Source organism: Schistocerca cancellata, chromosome 7 (genome assembly GCF_023864275.1).
Source record: "Schistocerca cancellata isolate TAMUIC-IGC-003103 chromosome 7, iqSchCanc2.1, whole genome shotgun sequence".
NCBI lineage: Eukaryota > Metazoa > Arthropoda > Insecta > Orthoptera > Acrididae > Schistocerca > Schistocerca cancellata.
In genome coordinates this window covers 246835167-246857528 of record NC_064632.1, presented here as the reverse complement: position 1 = coordinate 246857528, position 22362 = coordinate 246835167, and the positions used below count along the sequence as shown (strand labels likewise).

The window sequence follows — 22362 nt, the reverse complement described above, 5'->3', positions numbered from 1 at the left end:
GGCAGTCGTCTTTCTCTTGCTCTGTTTGCCAATGGAACAGGAAAGGAAATGCCTCGTAGTGGTACAAGTTAGCCTCCGCCATGCCCCATAGAGTGGCTTGCGAAATACGGTTGCAGCTGTAAATACAGGAAGTAGATTCGGCCTTCCTGCAAGAATTCTCGTCCGTACTTTCCGCAGGTGTGCCATCCGTCGCCCAGCAACAGGTGTGATTTGCAAGCAATTGCTTGCAATGAGGACATTTCGCATCTGTGGTCCTAAATTACTTGAGCCAAACTCAAGCACACATCAGTGCCGTAAAGTGGCGTTTGTAACCACTAGACTAAATTCGTCTTCATTGAAATACTTAATCGAACGCATGTATTCATTAAGACAAAGATCTCCACTATCGTTCAAAACTTATTATGTAATAACAGTGTTGTTTTCCTATATATTCATTGTACTTAGAGTTACTGTTTCTCTTTTGCTACATGCTCTCTGCGCCTAGTAGTTTCCAGACAGCATCTTTTTTTACAAAGTATGGCAGTTTACATGTGATTTTTCACGACAGATGAAGGAGACTGTGACCTCTGGAGGTATTTCGTTTTCGTTTATTTATTTTCACATTTACATATACGTTTTGTTTTTAGTCAAAAACCTGCCCAAAACCACGTTCTGAAATACTGTTTTTTGTTTCTACATTAGGCAGTGCCACAAGTTACCCCAAATCTGTAACACAATACACACACATGTCGTACTAATACATGTCAGTTCACCTGATGAAGGAAGTTTTAACCTTCGAACCGCGTTGTGGATGTAAATAAACAGTGACTGGCAACATTTAACTTGTTTCATTCGATATCAGTAACAATCACGGTAAAGCCTAAGCTAAAATGTTCGCATTTAAAGACACTCTACGTCTTAATGTTTTTGCAGCTTTCCGCCATAGGACAGAAAATTATTTATACTCGTACATACGTGAAATACACTCCTGGAACTTGAAATAAGAACACCGTGCATTCATTGTCCCAGGAAGGGGAAACTTTATTGACACATTCCTGCGGTTAGATACATCACATGATCACACTGACAGAACCACAGGCACATAGACACAGGCAACAGAGCATGCACAATGTCGGCACTAGTACAGTGTATATCCACCTTTCGCAGCAATGCAGGCTGCTATTCTCCCATGGAGACGATCGTAGAGATGCTGGATGTAGTCCTGTGGAACGGCTTGCCATGCCATTTCCACCTGGCGCCTCAGTTGGACCAGCGTTCGTGCTGGACATGCAGACCGCGTGAGACGACGCTTCATCCAGTCCCAAACATGCTCAATGGGGGACAGATCCGCAGATCTTGCTGGCCAGGGTAGTTGACTTACACCTTCTAGAGCACGTTGGGTGGCACGGGATACATGCGGACGTGCATTGTCCTGTTGGAACAGCAATTTCCCTTGCCGGTCTAGGAATGGTAGAACGATGGGTTCGATGACGGTTTGGATGTACCGTGCACTATTCAGTGTCCCCTCGACGACCACCAGTGGTGTACGGCCACTGTAGGAGATCGCTCCCCACACCATGATGCCGGGTGTTGGCCCTGTGTGCCTCGGTCGTATGCAGTCCTGATTGTGGCGCTCACCTGCACGGCGCCAAACACGCATACGACCATCATTGGCACCAAGGCAGAAGCGACTCTCATCGCTGAAGACGACACGTCTCCATTCGTCCCTCCATTCACGCCTTTCGCGACACCACTGGAGGCGGGCTGCACGATGCTGGGGCGTGAGCGGAAGACGGCCTAACGGTATGCGGGACCGTAGCCCAGCTTCATGGAGACGGTTGCGAATGGTCCTCGCCGATACCCCAGGAGCAACAGTGTCCCTAATTTGCTGGGAAGTGGCGGTGCGGTCCCCTACGGCACTGCGTAGGATCCTACGGTCTTGGCGTGCATCCGTGCGTCGCTGCGGTCCGGTCCCAGGTCGACGGGCACGTGCACCTTCCGCCGACCACTGGCGACAACATCGATGTACTGTGGAGACCTCACGCCCCACGTGTTGAGCAATTCGGCGGTACGTCCACCCGGCCTCCCGCATGCCCACTATACGCCCTCGCTCAAAGTCCGTCAACTGCACATACGGTTCACGTCCACGCTGTCGCGGCATGCTACCAGTGTTAAAGACTGCGATGGAGCTCCGTATGCCACGGCAAACTGGCTGACACTGACGGCGGCGGTGCACAAATGCTGCGCAGCTAGCGCCATTCGACGGCCAACACCGCGGTTACTGGTGTGTCCGCTGTGCCGTGCGTGTGATCATTGCTTGTACAGCCCTCTCGCAGTGTCCGGAGCAAGTATGGTGGGTCTGACACACCGGTGTCAATGTGTTCTTTTTTCCATTTCCAGGAGTGTACAATGAAGCGCCAAAGAAACTGGTATAGGAATGCGTATTCAAATACCGACATACGTAAGCAGGCAGAAAATGGCGCTGCAGTCGGCAACGCCTATATAAGACAAGTATCTGGCGCAGTTGCTAGATCGGTTACTGTTGCTACAATGGCAGATTACCAAGATTTAAGAGAGTTGGAACTTGGTGGTATAGTCGGCGCACGAGCGATGGGACACAGTATCTCCACGCTAGGGATTTTCCCGTACGACCATTTCACGAGTGTACCGTGAATGTTAGGAATCCGCCAAAACATCAACTCTCCGATATCGCTGCGGCCGGGAAAAGATCCTGCAAGAACAGAGTCATCGACGACTGAAGAGAATCATTCAACGTGACAGAAGTGCAGCCCTCCCGCATATTGCTGCAGATTTCAGTTCTGGGCCATCAACAGGTGTCTGCGTGCGAACCATTCAACGAAACATCATCGATATGGGCCTTCGGAGCCGAAGGCCCAGTGGTGTATCGTTGATGACTGCACGACACAAAGCTTTACGCTTCGCCTGGGCCCGTCAACACCGACATTGGACTGTTGATGACTGGAAACACGTTCCCTGCTCGGACGAGTCTCGTTTCAAATATCGAGCTGATGGACGTGTACGGATATGGAGACAACCTCATGAATTCATGGCTCCTGTATGTCAGCAGGTGAGACTGTTCAAGCTGGTGGAGGCTCTGTAATGGTGTGGGGCGTAGGCACTTGGAATGTTATAGGACCCCTGATACGTCTAGATACGACTCTGACAGGTGACACATACGGAAGCACCCTGTCTGGTCACCGGCATCCTTTCATATCCATTGTGCATTCCGACGGACTTGGGCAATTACAGCAGGACAATGCAACACCCCACATATCCGAAATTGCTACAGAGTGACTCCAGGGACACTCTTTTTAAAAACTTCCGCTGGCCACCAAACTCCCCAGAGATGAACATTATTGATCATATCTGGGATGCACCGCAACGTGCTGTTCAGAATAGATCTCCACCCCCTCGTACCTCGTACTCCTACGGATTTATGGACAGCACTTAAGATTCATAGAGTCGGTCTCCCCCCCCCCCTCCCCCCTCCCCCCCCCCCCTCATCCCCCCAAGCGCTACTTAAGATATTAGTCTAGTCCATGACACGTCGTGTTGTGGTACTTCTGCGTGCTGGAGTGGGCCCTACACGATATTAGGAAGATGTACCAGTTTCTTTGGTTCTTCAGTGTAAATATGATTATATGTATAACCACGAAGTCTTGTGATGGGTTTGTTGTGTTCAACGTTCTCGACGAAAAGAGAATGCAGCAACGACACTGAGAACACCTACTAAAATTTAATTACAGTGCTTCGTATTTTACAACGAACCTGGTCTGCGAACCGTACTTGCTGACCAACAGGAAGTTCGTGAGGAGCGGATGGGTGAACGGCTATTTATGGGTGATTGGAGAGGTAAATGACAAATGCAAAAGTTTTCTATTGAAACTGATCACTTTGTTAGGATTTTTCCTACTCCTAAGGGATACAAGCGTCCCTATGGAGGCGACTGGTATAATTTGTGGACATCTCAAGTTCGAGAGATTCGGAAGAGGGATCTGTTGAGATCGAGAGCTGGCTGTGATGAGAGGCTGACGGCTAAATTCCACCGCTTCCCTCAGCCCGGTTCCGGGCCTCGCGTGACCATTCCCGGCCTTTGATTGGCTGGCTTGCTATACTGATCCTTATCTTGGGCGCGTTACAGCTTCAGTAACGCTTAGGCGAAGCGTTACTTCGTCAGCGTTATGGGAGGAGTTCCCTCTCCTATCACGTGCACATGGCGTGAGATATCTGATATCCGGCTGATATGTAGTGCCAACTAGCTCAGGCCCTGTCACAGCCCACAAGAAAACTTCACTGACTGATGAATAAAAATTTTAAAAATATCTGTTTTCCACACATTCTACCGGCTCACCTGTACACTGGCAGAAAGATTAGTGCAGGACGAGGTAGTCAAACAGCAACATTTGAGGAATGCTTGGCTGCAGTGTTGGGGATTTTAGTACCGATGGAGCACTGGTCAGGTGTGAAATGTGTATATATTGTGTGGTCATACTGCAAACACTCGGATAGGATTGCTGGAGTTAACGCGCTTTCCGTAGAGAGTTTATCCCCACAGGCTCCCACGCCATCTTCCAGCGCTATCAACCTTTGGGTGAGATACCTTGAGGCCACTGGTATCACTACACAAGGAAAAGAGGTGGTAGTGCAAAAAACTATAGGACTTCGACAGTTTGTACAAAAACAAGGACATCATCTAAGTGATACCATATTCCAAAAATTCTAGGTAAACTATTAATTTCCACTCGCGTACACTAGAGTCACGTCAATAAAATGCTTAAACCTTCAATTTGTGCTTTTTTTTAATCTTCCCGCTTGACTCCCTCACCTTGTGCAGATATAGTTTCTACCGCCTTTCCAATAATATTCCAAACAGCAACGGAAATTTTACGTTCAAAATACAATGCTATATGCAGGATTTCTGCTTCCTCTTGGTTGTACAAACGAAGTAAACTCAAATGTCTTATTCAAACAAGAGGTTGTTAAATATTTTGTTCCATGCTAAAATTGTGTGCAGGAGAGGACTATCAGGTGGATCCCTTGCTTTCGCAAGCAAATGCGCTGTCCGAGCACGCGGCGTAGCTCGACTCAAGGCATCTATCAAACTGCGTCGTATTCGGCCGCTTACTTCCCTCTGGTCAGCCTTGGTCACCTGTTAAGTGGGAAGCTGCGTCACTCAATAAATGGGGGGGGGGGGGGTGTGAATACCACATTAACTGCTCTACATAGGCCTATCGACAGTGATCTCAGCTCACTCCTCTGACGATAGGAAGATGGCTTTCACGGCCGGGTGACTACCGTTGGTAAACCTATCGCGGTATAAAGTTCGTGATCAATGAAACCTTTCTGTTCCTAATGTTTCGTCTGGTACTGCGCTGGACATCTTCGGAGGCAAGGCTCAAACGGAGGAGCAACGTCTCCGAAGATAATTCTGGACAAAACGTTAGGAACATAAGATTTTCGTGGTCCACAACCTTACGGACCGAAAGGTTTCCCAGCAGCAGTTATTCCTCTGCATTTACCAGGCACCGGCGATAGCTCGTAGCGTCTGTCACATCCCCTAATTCACTGCAGGACAACAGAAGTCAACTATCCAGAAGGAGAGAAGGAAACGAAATGAAACTTGACGGATTGAGAGGGTATGTGATGTTTTTTCAGTAACTACAAATTCAAACCAAATTCACAAAGAACTTGGCACTATGAGCCCGCTTGTTAGTATAATGTTGTACCCCTTCCAGCAAGGATGCACGCATTGATTCGGTAAGTAAGGGCAACATAAAAGCCCTTGTATCCTCTCGTGAGACTAGCTGGCCCACAACAGTTGTAATTGGTCGTTGATATCCTGGGTATTGACACTCGGACGGATCTAACACCCGAGCTGGTCCCAAGCATGTTCTATCGCAGCGTTCGGGAGGACGACGGTTCAATCCTGCGTCCGGGCATCCTGATTTAGGTTTTCCGTGATTTCCCTAAATCGCTCCAGGCGAACGCCGGGATGGTTCCTTTGATGAAAGGGCACGGCCGACTTCCTTCCCCATCCTTCCCTAATCCGATGAGGCCGATGACCTCGCTGTTTGGTCTCTTCCCCCAAACAACCCAACTATCTCAGCAGACGTCGTATTGTGGCGGCGTGTTAACCTAAGTACTCTTTACTTTTGTGTAGCAAAAACAGAGTGAGTCACTGTACTAACGTCACAGTGCCTTCTATTGGACTTCCTGCTGCGCCAACACCCAAATACCCTTGCCGTCCGTCACAGCAGCAATGATTAAACGTACAGTGTTTGTACTGAAGTAGATGTTATTTATTTGTAACGCAAAACTAGTCTCAGATATATCCGGGGGTGTTTTGAGCCTAATGATTATACAAAGTCGAATTAATGGAACAAGGTGCGACACCAGCCTACACAACGACAAACATTTTTTTATTGAACTTCACAAACAGTACGGCTAAGTACCATTTCTGTGCACCATTTAATAAGACATAGACTTTCGGAAACTCAGCATATTACTCACTCAGCAAGACATATTAGAGCTTAATGCCTCTTACTGGAAACTCAACTGGCATAGAAATCCTAATCCCATTGAATGTGTGTCCTGAAAAATTCTAATTAACTCGTAAAAATCTTAACCTCGCATTAGCTTAGGGGAAGTATAGTCCTAGAATGATACCTTTAAGAATTCTTCTAATGCATCGTAATAAATCGCTATCATTTATTCACTGCGATAAAATTCCTCGTGTCAAATAGCAGTATATCTGAATGTTGCTACTGAGATATTACTATATTACTCATCTGTAATTAGATATAGCAATAGCTATGAATTACCAGTAAATCTCTCTCTTTTTTCTTACCTGAGAAGTAGTTAAACGTAATATATATCTATGAATATCTTTTAGATTTTCGGAAACTCGGAATCTTACATCACTCAGCAAGACACATTAGAGCTTAATGTCTCGTACTGGAAACTCACCTGATATAGAAATCCTTCTCGCAATTAATATGTGTCCTGAAAAATTCTAATTAACTCGTAAAAATCTTGACCTCGCATTAGCTTAGGCGAAATATAATTCTAAAACGATGCCTTGAAGAATTCTTCTTATGCCTCGTAATAAATCACTGTCATTTGTTCACTGCGATATTATTCCTCGGGTCAAGCAGCAATAACTTTGAATGTTGCAACTGAGACATTACTCATCTGTAATGAAGTATAGCAACAACTACGAACTATCAGTAAATCTCTCTCTTTCTTTTTTTCTTTTCTGGGAAGCAGTTAAACGTAATAGATAAATGTGAATATCTTTTGCTTCCTAATTCCTTTCCCGTTTAAACACCACGTTGTAATCACAACTTTAGATAGTTTGTAAGTTGGTCTAATGTATAGCAAGGACGACACGAGTTTTGAATGACAACTACAATGCGTTATTACTGTTAAACTTCGTTACCAACTGTTATTTACTCAAAACAAATTCTCAGAATACTAATCTCGTTCACTTTCTATTACCTTTTTCTCTATCTTTCATGTTAACTAACCGAGCCACATTTCCTACTACGCATTTAGTTTCATTAAAACCCTAATTTACAACCAAACAGTAATTGCTATTATACGTTCAAAGTGAAAGTCTTAACTTTGCTTTCTTTGGCAGTTGCAAATTACTGTATAAGAACCTTATCTTTTAGCAAATTCAATTACTGATTGTGATTAGTATACCAAATTTAGGCAAATCCTACAAATATTGAGTCTCTTTCTAGCAGACTTTATCTACATCATCCCAGAACATTTGATCCAAATTCTATGGAAATGAATTCGGAACTGCCACAACTATCTACAATAACTATGATTCAGAACACATTAGTATCATTTTATTTTAACCTTTTAATGTATTTCAGTACAATTTTCTCGACGGAAGTGATCGATTGCCAGCGACAAACTAATACCCCACAAACAGGTAATAACACAATGAACAGAAATAGAACTCCTAAATGCCACCGCCTCTTTTACCCTCTCAGTTAACAATCAGAGCAAAACTCTGCCTCTTCTGGTGTTGGCGTGACGCCACCCGCTACAACTCCCTATTTGAAAATAGACCAATCGTCACTTTTCATTCTGCAAGCTTCAGTTTAGTACGTGTGGTTCGTTAATGATCCCACTTTACTACGTTGTGCACTAAACACCGGTTAAGGGTACGACCTATCTAACTGTTTGTGGGCCAATTCAAACTAATAAGCCAAATTACGTCCGCCATATGTGTTAGGGCTCAAAATTCACCAAAACACACTAAATTGTTACCTCGCTCGATGCACTTCAGACACACCACTGACGGACCAGCAAACAACAGTCACCTCTGGACGAGTTCTAAGCCACTAACAACACGTCGCGGACCAAAAAAGCGGATACCTCCGATCACGGGAGAGCAAATGCGACCTCCCACTCTTTTCTCCGCCATGATGAATCTCGAGCTGTGACGTCACCTGGCAGCTACTGCAGTTTGTTTACAACGGTGTCGCTCAGTATTTCAATCGAAGGCGTGCATGTGAGTTCGTGTTACACGTTAGTTTGTGTGTAATTCTTGTCCTGCCGAGTGTTCAGTTGGAAAGGAATTGTTCCGTGAGTCTTGTAGCTTCGTTCTTGGAATTACATCTACAAATAAGTCGTATTGTGCAGTTGCTGAATGTAGTAATAGTGGACGTAAGACTGAAGGCGTAATTTATCATCGTTTTCCAAAAAATGTTGAACTGTAGCGTAAATGGATTGCTCGTTGTAAACGAGAGGACAAAATTAATGTTAATAATGTAAGAGTTTGTACTGAACATTTTTGTGAAAGCGATTACAAACGACACTTGCAGAATGAATTGTTAGGTCTACCTACACGGAAACTGCTACAGGATAATGCTGTTCCGTCTCTAAAAATACCAAACTGGCACGGAAATATATTCGAAGTTCCAGGTCCCAGCACCGCGAATGTTACCGGTAGTGTTCTAACAGAGAGAGAACGTCGCTGTGACATTGAAAACTTTATCTTCAAAGAAAAGTAAGCTGGACAAATCCAGCAACACAGACGTTTTTACTGATCCGCTAATTACACTTAAAGACCATGAAATTCAAGCACTGAAGAAAGAAATGGTTAGTTTGAAGATTAAGAATGTTCGACTGGAACAAAGAATTAAGTCAACGAAAGAAGTTATAAAGCAAGCTACATCTATAAAACGTAATGTGTCTCACACTAAGAAGCACAAATGTGTATGCTCGGAGGTGAGAAGTACACTTTCTCAGTGTTTCACACCAGGACAAATTCGTTGCCTGTTAAAGAAGAGGAAGCAAGCAAAGTGGTGATCAGAGGACATTGCAAATGCTCTCACATTGAGAGCTTTGTCTCCTAAAGCATATGCCTATCTGAGGAGGAAGAATTATCCTTTTCCCTGTAGGTCAACACTCCAGACACGGACGAAAGAGTTCAAGTGCCGACCAGGTATTTTGAAACCATTTTTGGAATTAATTAAAGGTAGGTCAGAAATGTTCACACCATTAGAGGCGATTGGTGTCCTAAGCTTCGACGAGATGAGCATTGGCGGTCGTGTGACTTACGATTCGTCCGACGATGCAGTACTCGGACCACACAACAATGTCCAAGTCGTCATGGTTCGCAGCTTGATTTCACAGTGGAAGCAGCCAGTGTATTATGACTCTGATGTTGCAATGTCTAGTGATTTGTTGCAGAATGTCATAAAAGAAGTTGAAACAACAGGATTCCGTATCGTAGCTGTTACGTGTGACATGGAACCAAAAAATATGAATGTGTGGAAGCAACTTGGTGTGTCTACATCCAAGACATTCTTTTCAAACCCTGTTGATCATAGCAGAAAAGTCTGGGTTATTTTTGATGTTCCACATTTGCTTAAATTATTAAGAAATCATTTTCTTGATGACGGAATCACTTTGCCTGATGGTAGTGATTACAAAAATGGTTATAGAAGATCTTCTTCGACATCAGAAAGGTGATCTTTCGATCAGTCACCACATATCGGAGGTTCATCTTAACGTTAATGGACGTGATCGTCAGAATGTCCGAAGGACTGCACAGATATTTTCACGGCGCACTGCCCAAGCTGTGAGGTATGTTCTGCATAAAGACAGCGAAGGAAGCTTCATTGAGCTCGTGAACGATGTTTTCGATGCGCTGAATTCGAGATACCCTCAAGATGAGAAAGCTCCCATTAGAAGTGGTTACGGGCTTAATATCAGAAGTCAGGAAAACTCTCTAAAAAGACTTCTTGAAATGTGTTCTAATATGCGAATAGGAAAAAGAAACAGTCTTCTCCCGTTTCAGAAGGGATTCATTATATCAATAAATTCACTTTTTGGACTTTACAATGACATGAAAGATTCCGGAGCTACTTATATATTGACAGCCAGACTTAATCAAGATTGTCTGGAAAATTTCTCTTCCAGAATCCGTGGCCTTGGTGTCTTTCACAACAATCCCACACTTTTCGAGATGAAAAACAGAATTCGTTTATTGATACTGACTGGAAGTTCAAGTGAAATACCTTTGTCTTCCGGTGCTTCGACTTCAGAGGACAGAAATGAGAATTCTGCTTCTGAAAACTACCCGACACCAGCTGATGAAACTGAGGAAAAATCTTTCTCTCGAGTGATTTATGTATCTGAGTTACTGATAAATCATTTGACGTCGCTACAGATGACGAAAACTTGCTCTTAGATTTCGATCTCAGTGATTCAGTGTGTACCAGTGAAGACGTGAATGATGATGCTTTAAAATATCTAGCAGGATATATAGCATTCAAGTGCAAAACCGTTGACAGTTCTTTGGGAAATACAGCAGGGCAGTGTGTTGTTGATACAGAATTAAGTCTGAAGCAAGACTGGATTACTATTATTTCAAAACAGGGCCTCATTTCTCCCTCTACTGACTGGTTTGCTAAAATACGTGAGTTAGAAATTATATTTGCTGCTTTTCATGGATCAAATGTCTCTCATTGTAATAGAGTGATGGCAACCTTAGCAGATCATATAAGTGCGAAATTTCCCGAACTTAATAGCAGAATAGTTCAATTATATGTCAGAACAAGAACTTTTATATGGATTAGACATTTAAACAAAAGCGCCAAAATTGATGCAATGAAACGGAATTCGGCAAGGAAGAATCAGCTCTGGTCAGCGTCGCCTTCAGCATCTTCGACGTAGCTTCTGCATCAGCTTTGTAAGGTAAGTTCGAAGATTACTATCTTTTTACTTACAAAAACATGTGTAAAATAGGCAGAACCCAATTGTAAAACATTTACCTTCGTCAAATGCCTAAAACACGAGCATGAATGCGGATGCGAACATCGGCCACTAGTTTTGCGTGGCGATATATACTCCTGGAAATGGAAAAAAGAACACATTGACACCGGTGTGTCAGACCCACCATACTTGCTCCGGACACTGCGAGAGGGCTGTACAAGCAATGATCACACGCATGGCACAGCGGACACACCAGGAACCGCGGTGTTGGCCGTCGAATGGCGCTAGCTGCGCAGCATTTGTGCACCGCCGCCGTCAGTGTAGCCAGTTTGCCGTGGCATACGGAGCTCCATCGCAGTCTTTAACACTGGTAGCATGCCGCGACAGCGTGGACGTGAACCGTATGTGCAGTTGACGGACTTTGAGCGAGGGCGTATAGTGGGCATGCGGGAGGCCGGGTGGACGTACCGCCGAATTGCTCAACACGTGGGGCGTGAGGTCTCCACAGTACATCGATGTTGTCGCCAGTGGACGGCGGAAGGTGCACGTGCCCGTCGACCTGGGACCGGACCGCAGCGACGCACGGATGCACGCCAAGACCGTAGGATCCTACGCAGTGCCGTAGGGGACCGCACCGCCACTTCCCAGCAAATTAGGGACACTGTTGCTCCTGGGGTATCGGCGAGGACCATTCGCAACCGTCTCCATGAAGCTGGGCTACGGTCCCGCGCACCGTTAGGCCGTCTTCCGCTCACGCCCCAACATCGTGCAGCCCGCCTCCAGTGGTGTCGCGACAGGCGTGAATGGAGGGACGAATGGAGACGTGTCGTCTTCAGCGATGAGAGTCGCTTCTGCCTTGGTGCCAATGATGGTCGTATGCGTGTTTGGCGCCGTGCAGGTGAGCGCCACAATCAGGACTGCATACGACCGAGGCACACAGGGCCAACACCCGGCATCATGGTGTGGGGAGCGATCTCCTACACTGGCCGTACACCACTGGTGATCGTCGAGGGGACACTGAATAGTGCACGGTACATCCAAACCGTCATCGAACCCATCGTTCTACCATTCCTAGACCGGCAAGGGAACTTGCTGTTCCAACAGGACAATGCACGTCCGCATGTATCCCGTGCCACCCAACGTGCTCTAGAAGGTGTAAGTCAACTACCCTGGCCAGCAAGATCTCCGGATCTGTCCCCCATTGAGCATGTTTGGGACTGGATGAAGCGTCGTCTCACGCGGTCTGCACGTCCAGCACGAACGCTGGTCCAACTGAGGCGCCAGGTGGAAATGGCATGGCAAGCCGTTCCACAGGACTACATCCAGCATCTCTACGATCGTCTCCATGGGAGAATAGCAGCCTGCATTGCTGCGAAAGGTGGATATACACTGTACTAGTGCGACATTGTGCATGCTCTGTTGCCTGTGTCTATGTGCCTGTGGTTCTGTCAGTGTGATCATGTGATGTATCTGACCCCAGGAATGTGTCAATAAAGTTTCCCCTTCCTGGGACAATGAATTCACGGTGTTCTTATTTCAATTTCCAGGAGTGTATCATCATTACTACTAATATTTAACGCATTTCTTTCGGAAACCTTGTATATAATATTAACATGAAGTGTGTTCAACCCTGTGAAACTTTAGGTTATATGAGAAGAGAAGAGACGTGAAAACAATTATTTTGCAATCACTCATATTCTACAAACGGAGACTGCTGCCGTCTGGCTGCCGGGTGACGTAACAAGTCGCTGACCAATGAGAGCGCACTAAGCCAATCTGGCATACCTTTTTTATTCTATATTCCTTGCCTCCGATATAACCACAAAATTCAATAACTGTAATCGCGTGAACACTTCGCTCCAGCTGTGCCTTCCACAGCCTAAATTTACCACAATTCACTGTTATCGCCTGCAGCACTAAAAATCTAGGAAAAATCACCCTTGCCAGTTTTTCTCCAACTCAGTGGCTTAACAGCTACTATGACCATTCATAAGAACCTGGCATTGGGCTGGAGGGGAGGAAAGGGGGAGGGGTGCGGGGGGGAACGACTCTCGCAGCTACGTCAATCCACGGTTATCTCTTCTCAAAAATCTGACTTACCGCACCCGTTAGCTTGCTATAGAAAAAATCTGTTCACCCCAGACAATAACTCCATGCACGGCCAATCACTTATAAACCCGATCGCCTTGCGACTCACACGATACCTGTACGAGTAGGTAGACATACTAAGACCTACAGTTGGACTGTCTTAGGCCTACACGTCAGCTGTGTACTTCTCTCATGAAAAATCATGTGGGAACCATTAAAGATGAACAAACGCGTAACGCTACGTAGACTTTTGACAGTTAGCGCATATCCGGCAGCGGCCTTCGGTAAACTCGAGAGGCTGCCGGCTGCTTCATAACGCAGTCGTCCCATCGCTAGCGTTTGCGATAGCCAGTAGTCGATTCAAAGCTACAACTCGCGTTAGCCTTCTGTCATCTTGGTACATACTGTGCATCTAGGACGTTGTTTTTACTCATCGTCTAATATATCATACGCTGATGAGCCCAAACATTACGCCACCTGCTCAATAGCTTGTTTGTTCGTCTTTGGAACGAAATACATCACTGATTCTGCGTTATCAGGGATCAGATAGTTTTTGATAGGTTTATGCAGGTATATGGCATTACAGGCCTACACACAGGTCAGAGGTAATTCGCGTAAATAATGGGCCGCTGATTTCCGTACGCGGTGACGGTCGCCTGAGAAAAAGAGTTTTTAGTAGTCGGACAGACAGACAGACAGACGGACGGAAAAAGTGACCCTTTTTGGCTCATTTTTCAGCGATTGAGCTGCGGAACTCTAACACTAAGACGACCTCACAAATGCTGAACGTGGGGTTGTCACGAGAGTTCGAAAGTGCATTGCGGTATGAGATGGAATTCATGAGAACCAGCTTTGAACTTAAATATTTGTCTTTGTTTAACACCTTCCATGAGTATTGGTTTCAGTTACGTTCTATCAGCTGTATCACTGTAACTAATAATAACACGCGTTCCAGAGAAGACACCATTTAGTCGAATGTCTGGAGCTGAAAGCAGAGCTTGGAAAAGGCCCATGAATGGCACTGGATGACGCAGTTGGTTGCTCATTGCTTACCAAAGGCTGGAAATCCGTGTTGAATCCTGGTATTGTCTACTGTTCTAGCTTGTCACAAAATGTCCATAGCAGTATACGTTCTACAAAATAGTAAAATAAATGTCATCTAGAAAATTTTTGTATTTGGTTATGGCAAACGAAACGACGATAATGGAATGTTGTCGAATTAAGTCGGGTGATGCTGCGGGAATTATATTAGGAAATGAGACACTTAAAGTAGTAAAGGAGTTTTGCTATTCGGGGAGCAAAATAACTGATGATGGTCGAAGTAGAGAGGATATAAAATGTAGACTGGCAATGGCAAGGAAAGCGTTTCTGAAGAACAGAAGTTTGTTAACATCGAGTATTGATTTAAGTGTCAGGAAGTCGTTTCTGAAAGTATTTGTATGGAGTGTAGCCATGTATGGAAGGAAACATAGACGATAAATAGTTTAGACAAGAAGAGTATAAAAGCTTTCGAAATGTGGTGCTACAGAAGAATGCTGAAGATTAGATGGGTAGATCACATAACTAATGAGGAGGTATTGAATAGAATTGGGGAGAAGAGGAGCTTGTGGCAGAACTTGACTAGAAGAAGGGACCGGTTGGTGGGACATGTTCTGAGGCATCGAGGGATCACCAATTTAGTATTGGAGGGCAGCGTGGAGGGTAAAAATCGTAGAGGGAGACCAAGAGATGAATACACTAAGCAGATTCAGAAGGATTTAGGCTGCAGTAGGTACTGGGAGATGAAGAAGCTTGCACAGGATAGAGTAGCATGGAGAGCTGCATCAAACCAGTCTCAGGACTGAAGACCACAACAACAATGGCAAACGACTTACATTTTATTAATTCCTAATGGTCCGCATATCGTGGTCGTGCGGTAGCGTTCTCGCTTCCCGCGCCCGGGTTCCCGGGTTCTATTCCCGGCGGGGTCAGGGATTTTCTCTGCCTCGTGATGACTGGGTGTTGTGTGCTGTCCTTAGATTAGTTAGGTTTAAGTATTTCTAAGTTCTAGGGGACTGATGACCATAGATGTTAAGTCCTATAGTGCTCAGAGCCATTTTTTGAAGCCATAATTCCTAATGAAAACATGTAGATTTCAGGATTTTCATAATGCATAACCGCATTTAAAAGTAGCTGTAGCCTTTCGTAGACTAATGTTTGATTCGGTGATGCAGGTGTGGGTGGACGCTGCTGTCCAGATCTTTTACTCCGTCGGAGCGGGCTTCGGCGTGCATCTCTCATACGCCAGTTACAACACATTCCACAATAACTGTTTCAGGTAAGCAATACTACTACCTTAAGTAGTAAAAAAAAAAAAAAAAAAAAAAGTAGTCTGATAAACGGCCAGTGTCGCAGAGTTGTAATGATTTAGCTGTAGATACACGTTTCGCATCGAAACCGTATACTGCGATACTGCTGTTCTCCTGTTTCTGTAAACCGTGGCAGAAATACTGTATACTTCCACATTCACCATTGTGAATCGGTGAAGATAAGTTCTTTATATTCTGTTGCAAGTGATTTACTAAAAGTAAATGTGGGATCTTAAAGTTTTTAACATGGCTGCGTGGTCAGCGACCATTTACAAATTAAGTTGAAGCAATTACAACCCTCGGTCGCAAAAATTAAGTCTTTTGACCTGGTTTCGGGACTTCTATGAGTCCCTTCATCAGAAATTAAACATTCAAATTGGCCTATAACGTAAGTACAAAATTAAGGAAAAAAATTTTATACAAAAAAATGTAAATACTGACTAACAGTACAAGAAAGAAACAGTACTTACATGTCACGTATAAAATAAATACGTGACATGTAAGCACTGTGTCTTTTTTTGTACTGTTAATCAGTTTTCAGTCTTAATACAGTAATTCTAAGCTTTTACGTAGACAAAAAGTTACCATGTCTGTTGCTGTCATATAAAATATTGCCTGTTACTTCATGTACTAAATAATGTTCATCTTAACATTCATCTGCCTACATTTTAAATGTTAAGTAGCCTACTTATATTTGCGGCTACTAGATGGCACTCTTGGTGTAATGTTCACCTGCCCGCAGTTGCTCACACTGGTGCCTTAGTCTGTTGCTACCTGTGGCTTGACATGTATGAGCAACCCATAGTGGCTCGCCTTCCATGTATTCTTTTTTAAAAAAAAAATGTGTCTGGTGCTTTATCGCTTGATATTTATTTTATATGTGACATCTAAGTACTGTTTCTTTCTTGTACTGTTAGTCAGTAGTCCCATAATTTTGTTCTTATGTTACTGGCCAATTTGAATGTTTAATTTCTGATGAAGGCACTCATAGAAGTCCCAAACCATGTCAAAAGACTTAATTTTTGCGACCGAGGACTGTAATTGCTTTAACTTTAAATATGAGATCTCTAAATAAATTTTTGCAAATCGATATCAGAAAACGGATTAGGATGAGAAATGTTAATAGGGTGTGTATTATTTATCCTTATGTCCGCACCTTTATCCTAAGGGTCCGGGTTCGATTCCCGGCTGGGTCGGAGATTTTCTCCGCTCAGGGACTGGGTGGTGTGTTGTCCTAATCATCATCATTTCATACCCATCAACGCGCAAGTCGCCGAAGTGGCGTCAAATCGAAAGACTTGCACCAGGCGAACGGTCTACCCGACGGGAGGCCCTAGTCACACGACATTATTATTGTTTATCCTTATAATGAAACCGAGCTAGGTGGCGCAGTGGTAGCACACTGGACTCGCATTCGGGAGGACGACGGTTCAATCCCGTCTCCAGCCATCCTGATTTAGGTTTTCCGTGATTTCCCTAAATCGTTTCAGGCAAATGCCGGGATGGTTCCTTTGAAAGGGCACGGACGATTTCCTTCCCAATCCTTCCCTAACCCGAGCTTGCGCTCCGTCTCTAATGACCTCGTTGTCGACGGGACGTTAAACACTAACCTAACCTAACCTAACCTTATAATGAAATTTTCCTCTGATTCCGGTGCGTGATGTCTGCTGAGCTTGTCAAGATATTGTCACGATTAATCACTGTCAGTTTAGTAAACCAAATTGGATTAACGGATCAGATAGGAAAGACTGAAACAATACCTGCTCGTTTCGTCACGGATTTGAACAGTCAGAGAATGACACAAAAATAATTTGTTTGCATGTGGTGTAGCACATCTCAAAAACATTTGAATAAAGTCGTATTTAAGACTTAATCAGAGCTGCTGATGAGATAAACCTTTACTCACCACAATTTTCGATAAACTGATAATAATCATACAAAAGTCTGTATGAAATGGTTCTTACTGTGGCGTCCAAAAAAAATCTATCATCATTGAAAATACCGTCGATAGTAAAATGCATTAATGTCAAGGAGTAGTCATAAATTAACTATAATCTGGAAAACATCAAGCTATGGCGATGAAGCGTGGTGATGTGTTGTGGTCCACTTAAAACTTCCAACGGAAATATCTCTGGAACAACAATTGATACTGAAAAGCGACTTCCAAGGCTATGAATGTAAGGCAGGGGCTCATTAACGTAAACACTATGAGACATTCTGAACGTAAGCAAATATTATTGTCAACTCAGACTTTCGGTTTTTTTTTTTAATAGACACCCTATATTTTTTCTTATACGATCAGTAGCATGAAAAATCACAAAAAGAATGGCGTGAGTTGCATTCGTGGAGGTGGCGAGATTTGACTGAGAAAAGGTTGGGAATTTGTATGGGCGCTGATAACCGCGCAGTTGAGCTCCCCGCAAACCAAACATCATCATCATCCTGGTTGGATCCTTGGTCAGCCATTAATTATGTTTACCCTGGACGGTGTTATTCGGTTTCTCGTCACCGTTCTGTCGATTCCAGTACTACAGTGAAGACCAGTAAAGCACGAACGAGCAGATCTATTCCTTATTTTTCATTGTGTGTGACTGGACATCTGCATTGTGTCCAATCTCCTTAATAATAGTCTAAACAGCAATAATACAGCGTTTGTTGCATCGTAGTATGTCAATCACAGGGCTATTACGAGCAACAGAGGGTTCACACTTGCATCTCGGGATGTGCAAGAGCGGCGCGTTTCGTTTATTTCAAGTGTCAACTTCACTTTGCAATTTCTCGGGATGAAACTGACGTATTGCAATGCAACCAACGATATTCTTTTTGTGACTTTTCATGTTATCGATTGTGTAAGAAACAACGTGGCGTGTCCCTAGAAAAAAAAAAAAAGTTTGTGTTGGAAATAATATTTCCTTACGTTTTAGAATGCCTTGCGTATTTACTTTCGTGAGCCGTTGCCTTACATTCATATATATGAAAGTCCTTTTTCCACATCTGTTGTTGTCCCAGAGATATTTGCGCTGAAATGGTTAAGTGGACCTCACTATATGTGTATATAGCGTTTATGTGACACCAAAAACGGACCTCAAGCCACAGGCACTAAAATAATTTTTAAAAGGTTACATAACTAGTTTCGATGCACTGAGTCGTCATTTTCAAATCTAATGACGAATCTGCGAAACTGCATTACCAATTCCAACCATGCTATTTTCAAATATTACGAAAGAAGTGTGGTTGCAATTATTAATGCAGTTTTCCAGGATTGTAATTAAATTTGAAAATTACGAATGAGTGCGACGAAACTAGTTATATAACCTTTTAAAAAATGTATTGTTTTAGTGACTGTGACTGACGCTGGAAAAGTCTGCCAAACAGTTTATCAGAGGCCACTCTGCGCTCTGGATATTTTTCAGCATAGAGGGCATGGGCTCTTAGGCTACGTCCAGTAAACATAGATCCGGAAATGCATATTCTCGGAGATAAGTCCAGTAGGCATGACTCCGGAAATGCACAGTTTCTGAGATAAATCCAATAAACATGGGTCCAGAAACCAAAAATACGTACTTTCTGCCATAAAGAAGTGTTTACAGGAGGTGTTAAACTTAGCGCCCGTTCATGACAATGCACCACCCCTCTGCCCTCCACCATAAGGAATGATACACCCTTTGAAGAATAACCGGTTGTTGTTGTTGTTGTTGTACCTGCTGGCACATGCATTGAAGATGTGGCCCTGTAGTGTCTGCACATGATTGACTGGTATGGCATGGATCAATTCCCCATAACCAAAAACCTAGGGTATTAAAGTCTGGGGTAACGAGCAGGTGTGGGGACTCCCGACAAATCTAGCAGCTCTGAAATGTCTGTGTAGAGGCCTTGTCATGGAGTAGACACAGCGCCTTGACAGCTACCCGTAACCTCGTCAGGGCATTTCAGTAGTATGCTCCTGTAACGTTCTGTCCTTCCGAGCATAAGCCGTTAGCACCACACCGTGGCAGTCCCAAAAAACAGCATCATCGCGCCTGATGGTGGATGCGCCTTCTTTTTCGGTGGTAGGGCGAGTCCATATGTTTGTTTTACTGCTTTGTGTCAGGGTGGTGGAGACACACCCTGAACTCGTCCACGGTGATTAGGAGTTTAAAATTTTTTTCTGGTTTGGCTGTAACATTTTCGCTGCTGCCTCACTTCGGCGGGTTTTTTGGATGAGAGTGAGATGTTGAAAACTCATCCACGATTGATTTTCGCTTTCCTACTGTCCTACTGTCCATTCAGACTGGTTTCAAGACACTGGAAGCGTCTGCAACACGTAACTACTGTGTCATACACTCCTGGAAATGGAAAAAAGAACACATTGACACCGGTGTGTCAGACCCACCATACTTGCTCCGGACACTGCGAGAGGGCTGTACAAGCAATGATCACACGCACGGCACAGCGGACACACCAGGAACCGCGGTGTTGGCCGTCGAATGGCGCTAGCTGCGCAGCATTTGTGCACCGCCGCCGTCAGTGTCAGCCAGTTTGCCGTGGCATACGGAGCTCCATCGCAGTCTTTAACACTGGTAGCATGCCGCGACAGCGTGGACGTGAACCGTATGTGCAGTTGACGGACTTTGAGCGAGGGCGTATAGTGGGCATGCGGGAGGCCGGGTGGACGTACCGCCGAATTGCTCAACACGTGGGGCGTGAGGTCTCCACAGTACATCGATGTTGTCGCCAGTGGTCGGCAAAGTTGCACGTGCCCGTCGACCTGGGACCGGACCGCAGCGACGCACGGATGCACGCCAAGACCGTAGGATCCTACGCAGTGCCGTAGGGGACCGCACCGCCACTTCCCAGCAAATTAGGGACACTGTTGCTCCTGGGGTATCGGCGAGGACCATTCGCAACCGTCTCCATGAAGCTGGGCTACGGTCCCGCACACCGTTAGGCCGTCTTCCGCTCACGCCCCAACATCGTGCAGCCCGCCTCCAGTGGTGTCGCGACAGGCGTGAATGGAGGGACGAATGGAGACGTGTCGTCTTCAGCGATGAGAGTCGCTTCTGCCTTGGTGCCAATGATGGTCGTATGCGTGTTTGGCGCCGTGCAGGTGAGCGCCACAATCAGGACTGCATACGACCGAGGCACAAAGGGGCAACACCCGGCATCATCGTGTGGGGAGCGATCTCCTACACTGGCCGTACACCACTGGTGATCGTCGAAGGGACACTGAATAGTGCACGGTACATCCAAACCGTCATCGAACCCATCGTTCTACCATTCCTAGACCGGCAAGGGAACTTGCTGTTCCAACAGGACAATGCACGTCCGCATGTATCCCGTGCCACCCAACGTGCTCTAGAAGGTGTAAGTCAACTACCCTGGCCAGCAAGATCTCCGGATCTGTCCCCCATTGAGCATGTTTGGGACTGGATGAAGCGTCGTCTCACGCGGTCTGCACGTCCAGCACGAACGCTGGTCCAACTGAGGCGCCAGGTGGAAATGGCATGGCAAGCCGTTCCACAGGACTACATCCAGCATCTCTACGATCGTCTCCATGGGAGAATAGCAGCCTGCATTGCTGCGAAAGGTGGATATACACTGTACTAGTGCCGACATTGTGCATGCTCTGTTGCCTGTGTCTATGTGCCTGTGGTTCTGTCAGTGTGATAATGTGATGTATCTGACCCCAGGAATGTGTCAATAAAGTTTCCCCTTCCTGGGACAATGAATTCACGGTGTTCTTATTTCAATTTCCAGGAGTGTATATGGTGCACTGTTGCTGTACGCTTGTGCCAGTTCAGTATCGGTTATTAATGTATTGTTCCTCTAGAACGCAGAAAACGAATTACCTACCGCACGGTACGCCCTTTATCGATGTGCCGCACCATGTTGTTTTGGCCTGTAGCGGTGTACTGTAGTACTATGGCAAAAGGATTTCAATGTGTTGTATGGCGGTAGACAAGTATTTGCAAATAAATAAACAAATAATTACACAACTTCATTTTTAGAGGTGATAATTTAAACTCTGAGACTACCTCTCGTGCAGTCGATTGAAAAATACTGAGCATGCGTAGTACACTTCAAACTTATCTGCTGATAGTTTGTTTAATCTGGTTGGTTTCGGCAATTTTAAAGTTGACTGTTGTGTTGTTAATAGCTTATTTTAATAACTGAACTGGCCTTGTGATAGGCAGACTGGGAGTTGAGCGAAATAATTAATTTAAACAGTTAAGCTCTGGAAGCATATGACACATGACTACAGCTTAAGTGTAAATAGGTCATTCTGTGTAGGGACAATGCTTACAAAGCACTTGTTTCTGCCAACATTATTTGGACAAAACAACGCATATGGGTAATTCAAAAAATACACATGTATCTGACTTCGATAATACATCACACCTATCTTCTAGAAGCATACAAAGTGACATTGACCCTAAGACGTCTCTTAGAAGACAGGTTGAAAAAAAAATGCAAAACTATGTTTATACTGATTGCAGAGTTCGAGAAATCTTTTGACGATAGTGACTTGAAAGCACACTTTGGAATTCTTAAGGTAACAGGGAATGGAACTTTTACTGAGGCGTGAATGCAGTTACAAGAATCAAAGAACTTGAAAGGGTGGTAGAAGTTGAGAAGGAAGCGAGACAGAGTCGTAGCCTATCCACGATGTTAATGAGTTTACAGAGTGAGAAAGATGTGAAGAAAACTA

The 22362-nt window shown here is 44.7% G+C and overlaps 1 protein-coding gene and 1 non-coding gene across 2 annotated transcripts in view; both read left to right on the top strand.

The window, feature by feature from the left end:
- Positions 1-22362, top strand: part of LOC126092398 (sodium-dependent noradrenaline transporter-like) — a 456764-nt gene that overhangs the window by 294446 nt on the left and 139956 nt on the right. The window contains exon 6 of the mRNA XM_049907971.1: positions 15540-15643. Within this exon, the coding sequence (XP_049763928.1) occupies positions 15540-15643 (104 nt within the window). The remainder of the gene's footprint in view (positions 1-15539; positions 15644-22362) is intronic.
- Trnaa-cgc (transfer RNA alanine (anticodon CGC)) lies at positions 17052-17123 on the top strand. Its single transcript has one exon. It is a non-coding gene; the product is annotated as a tRNA-Ala (tRNA).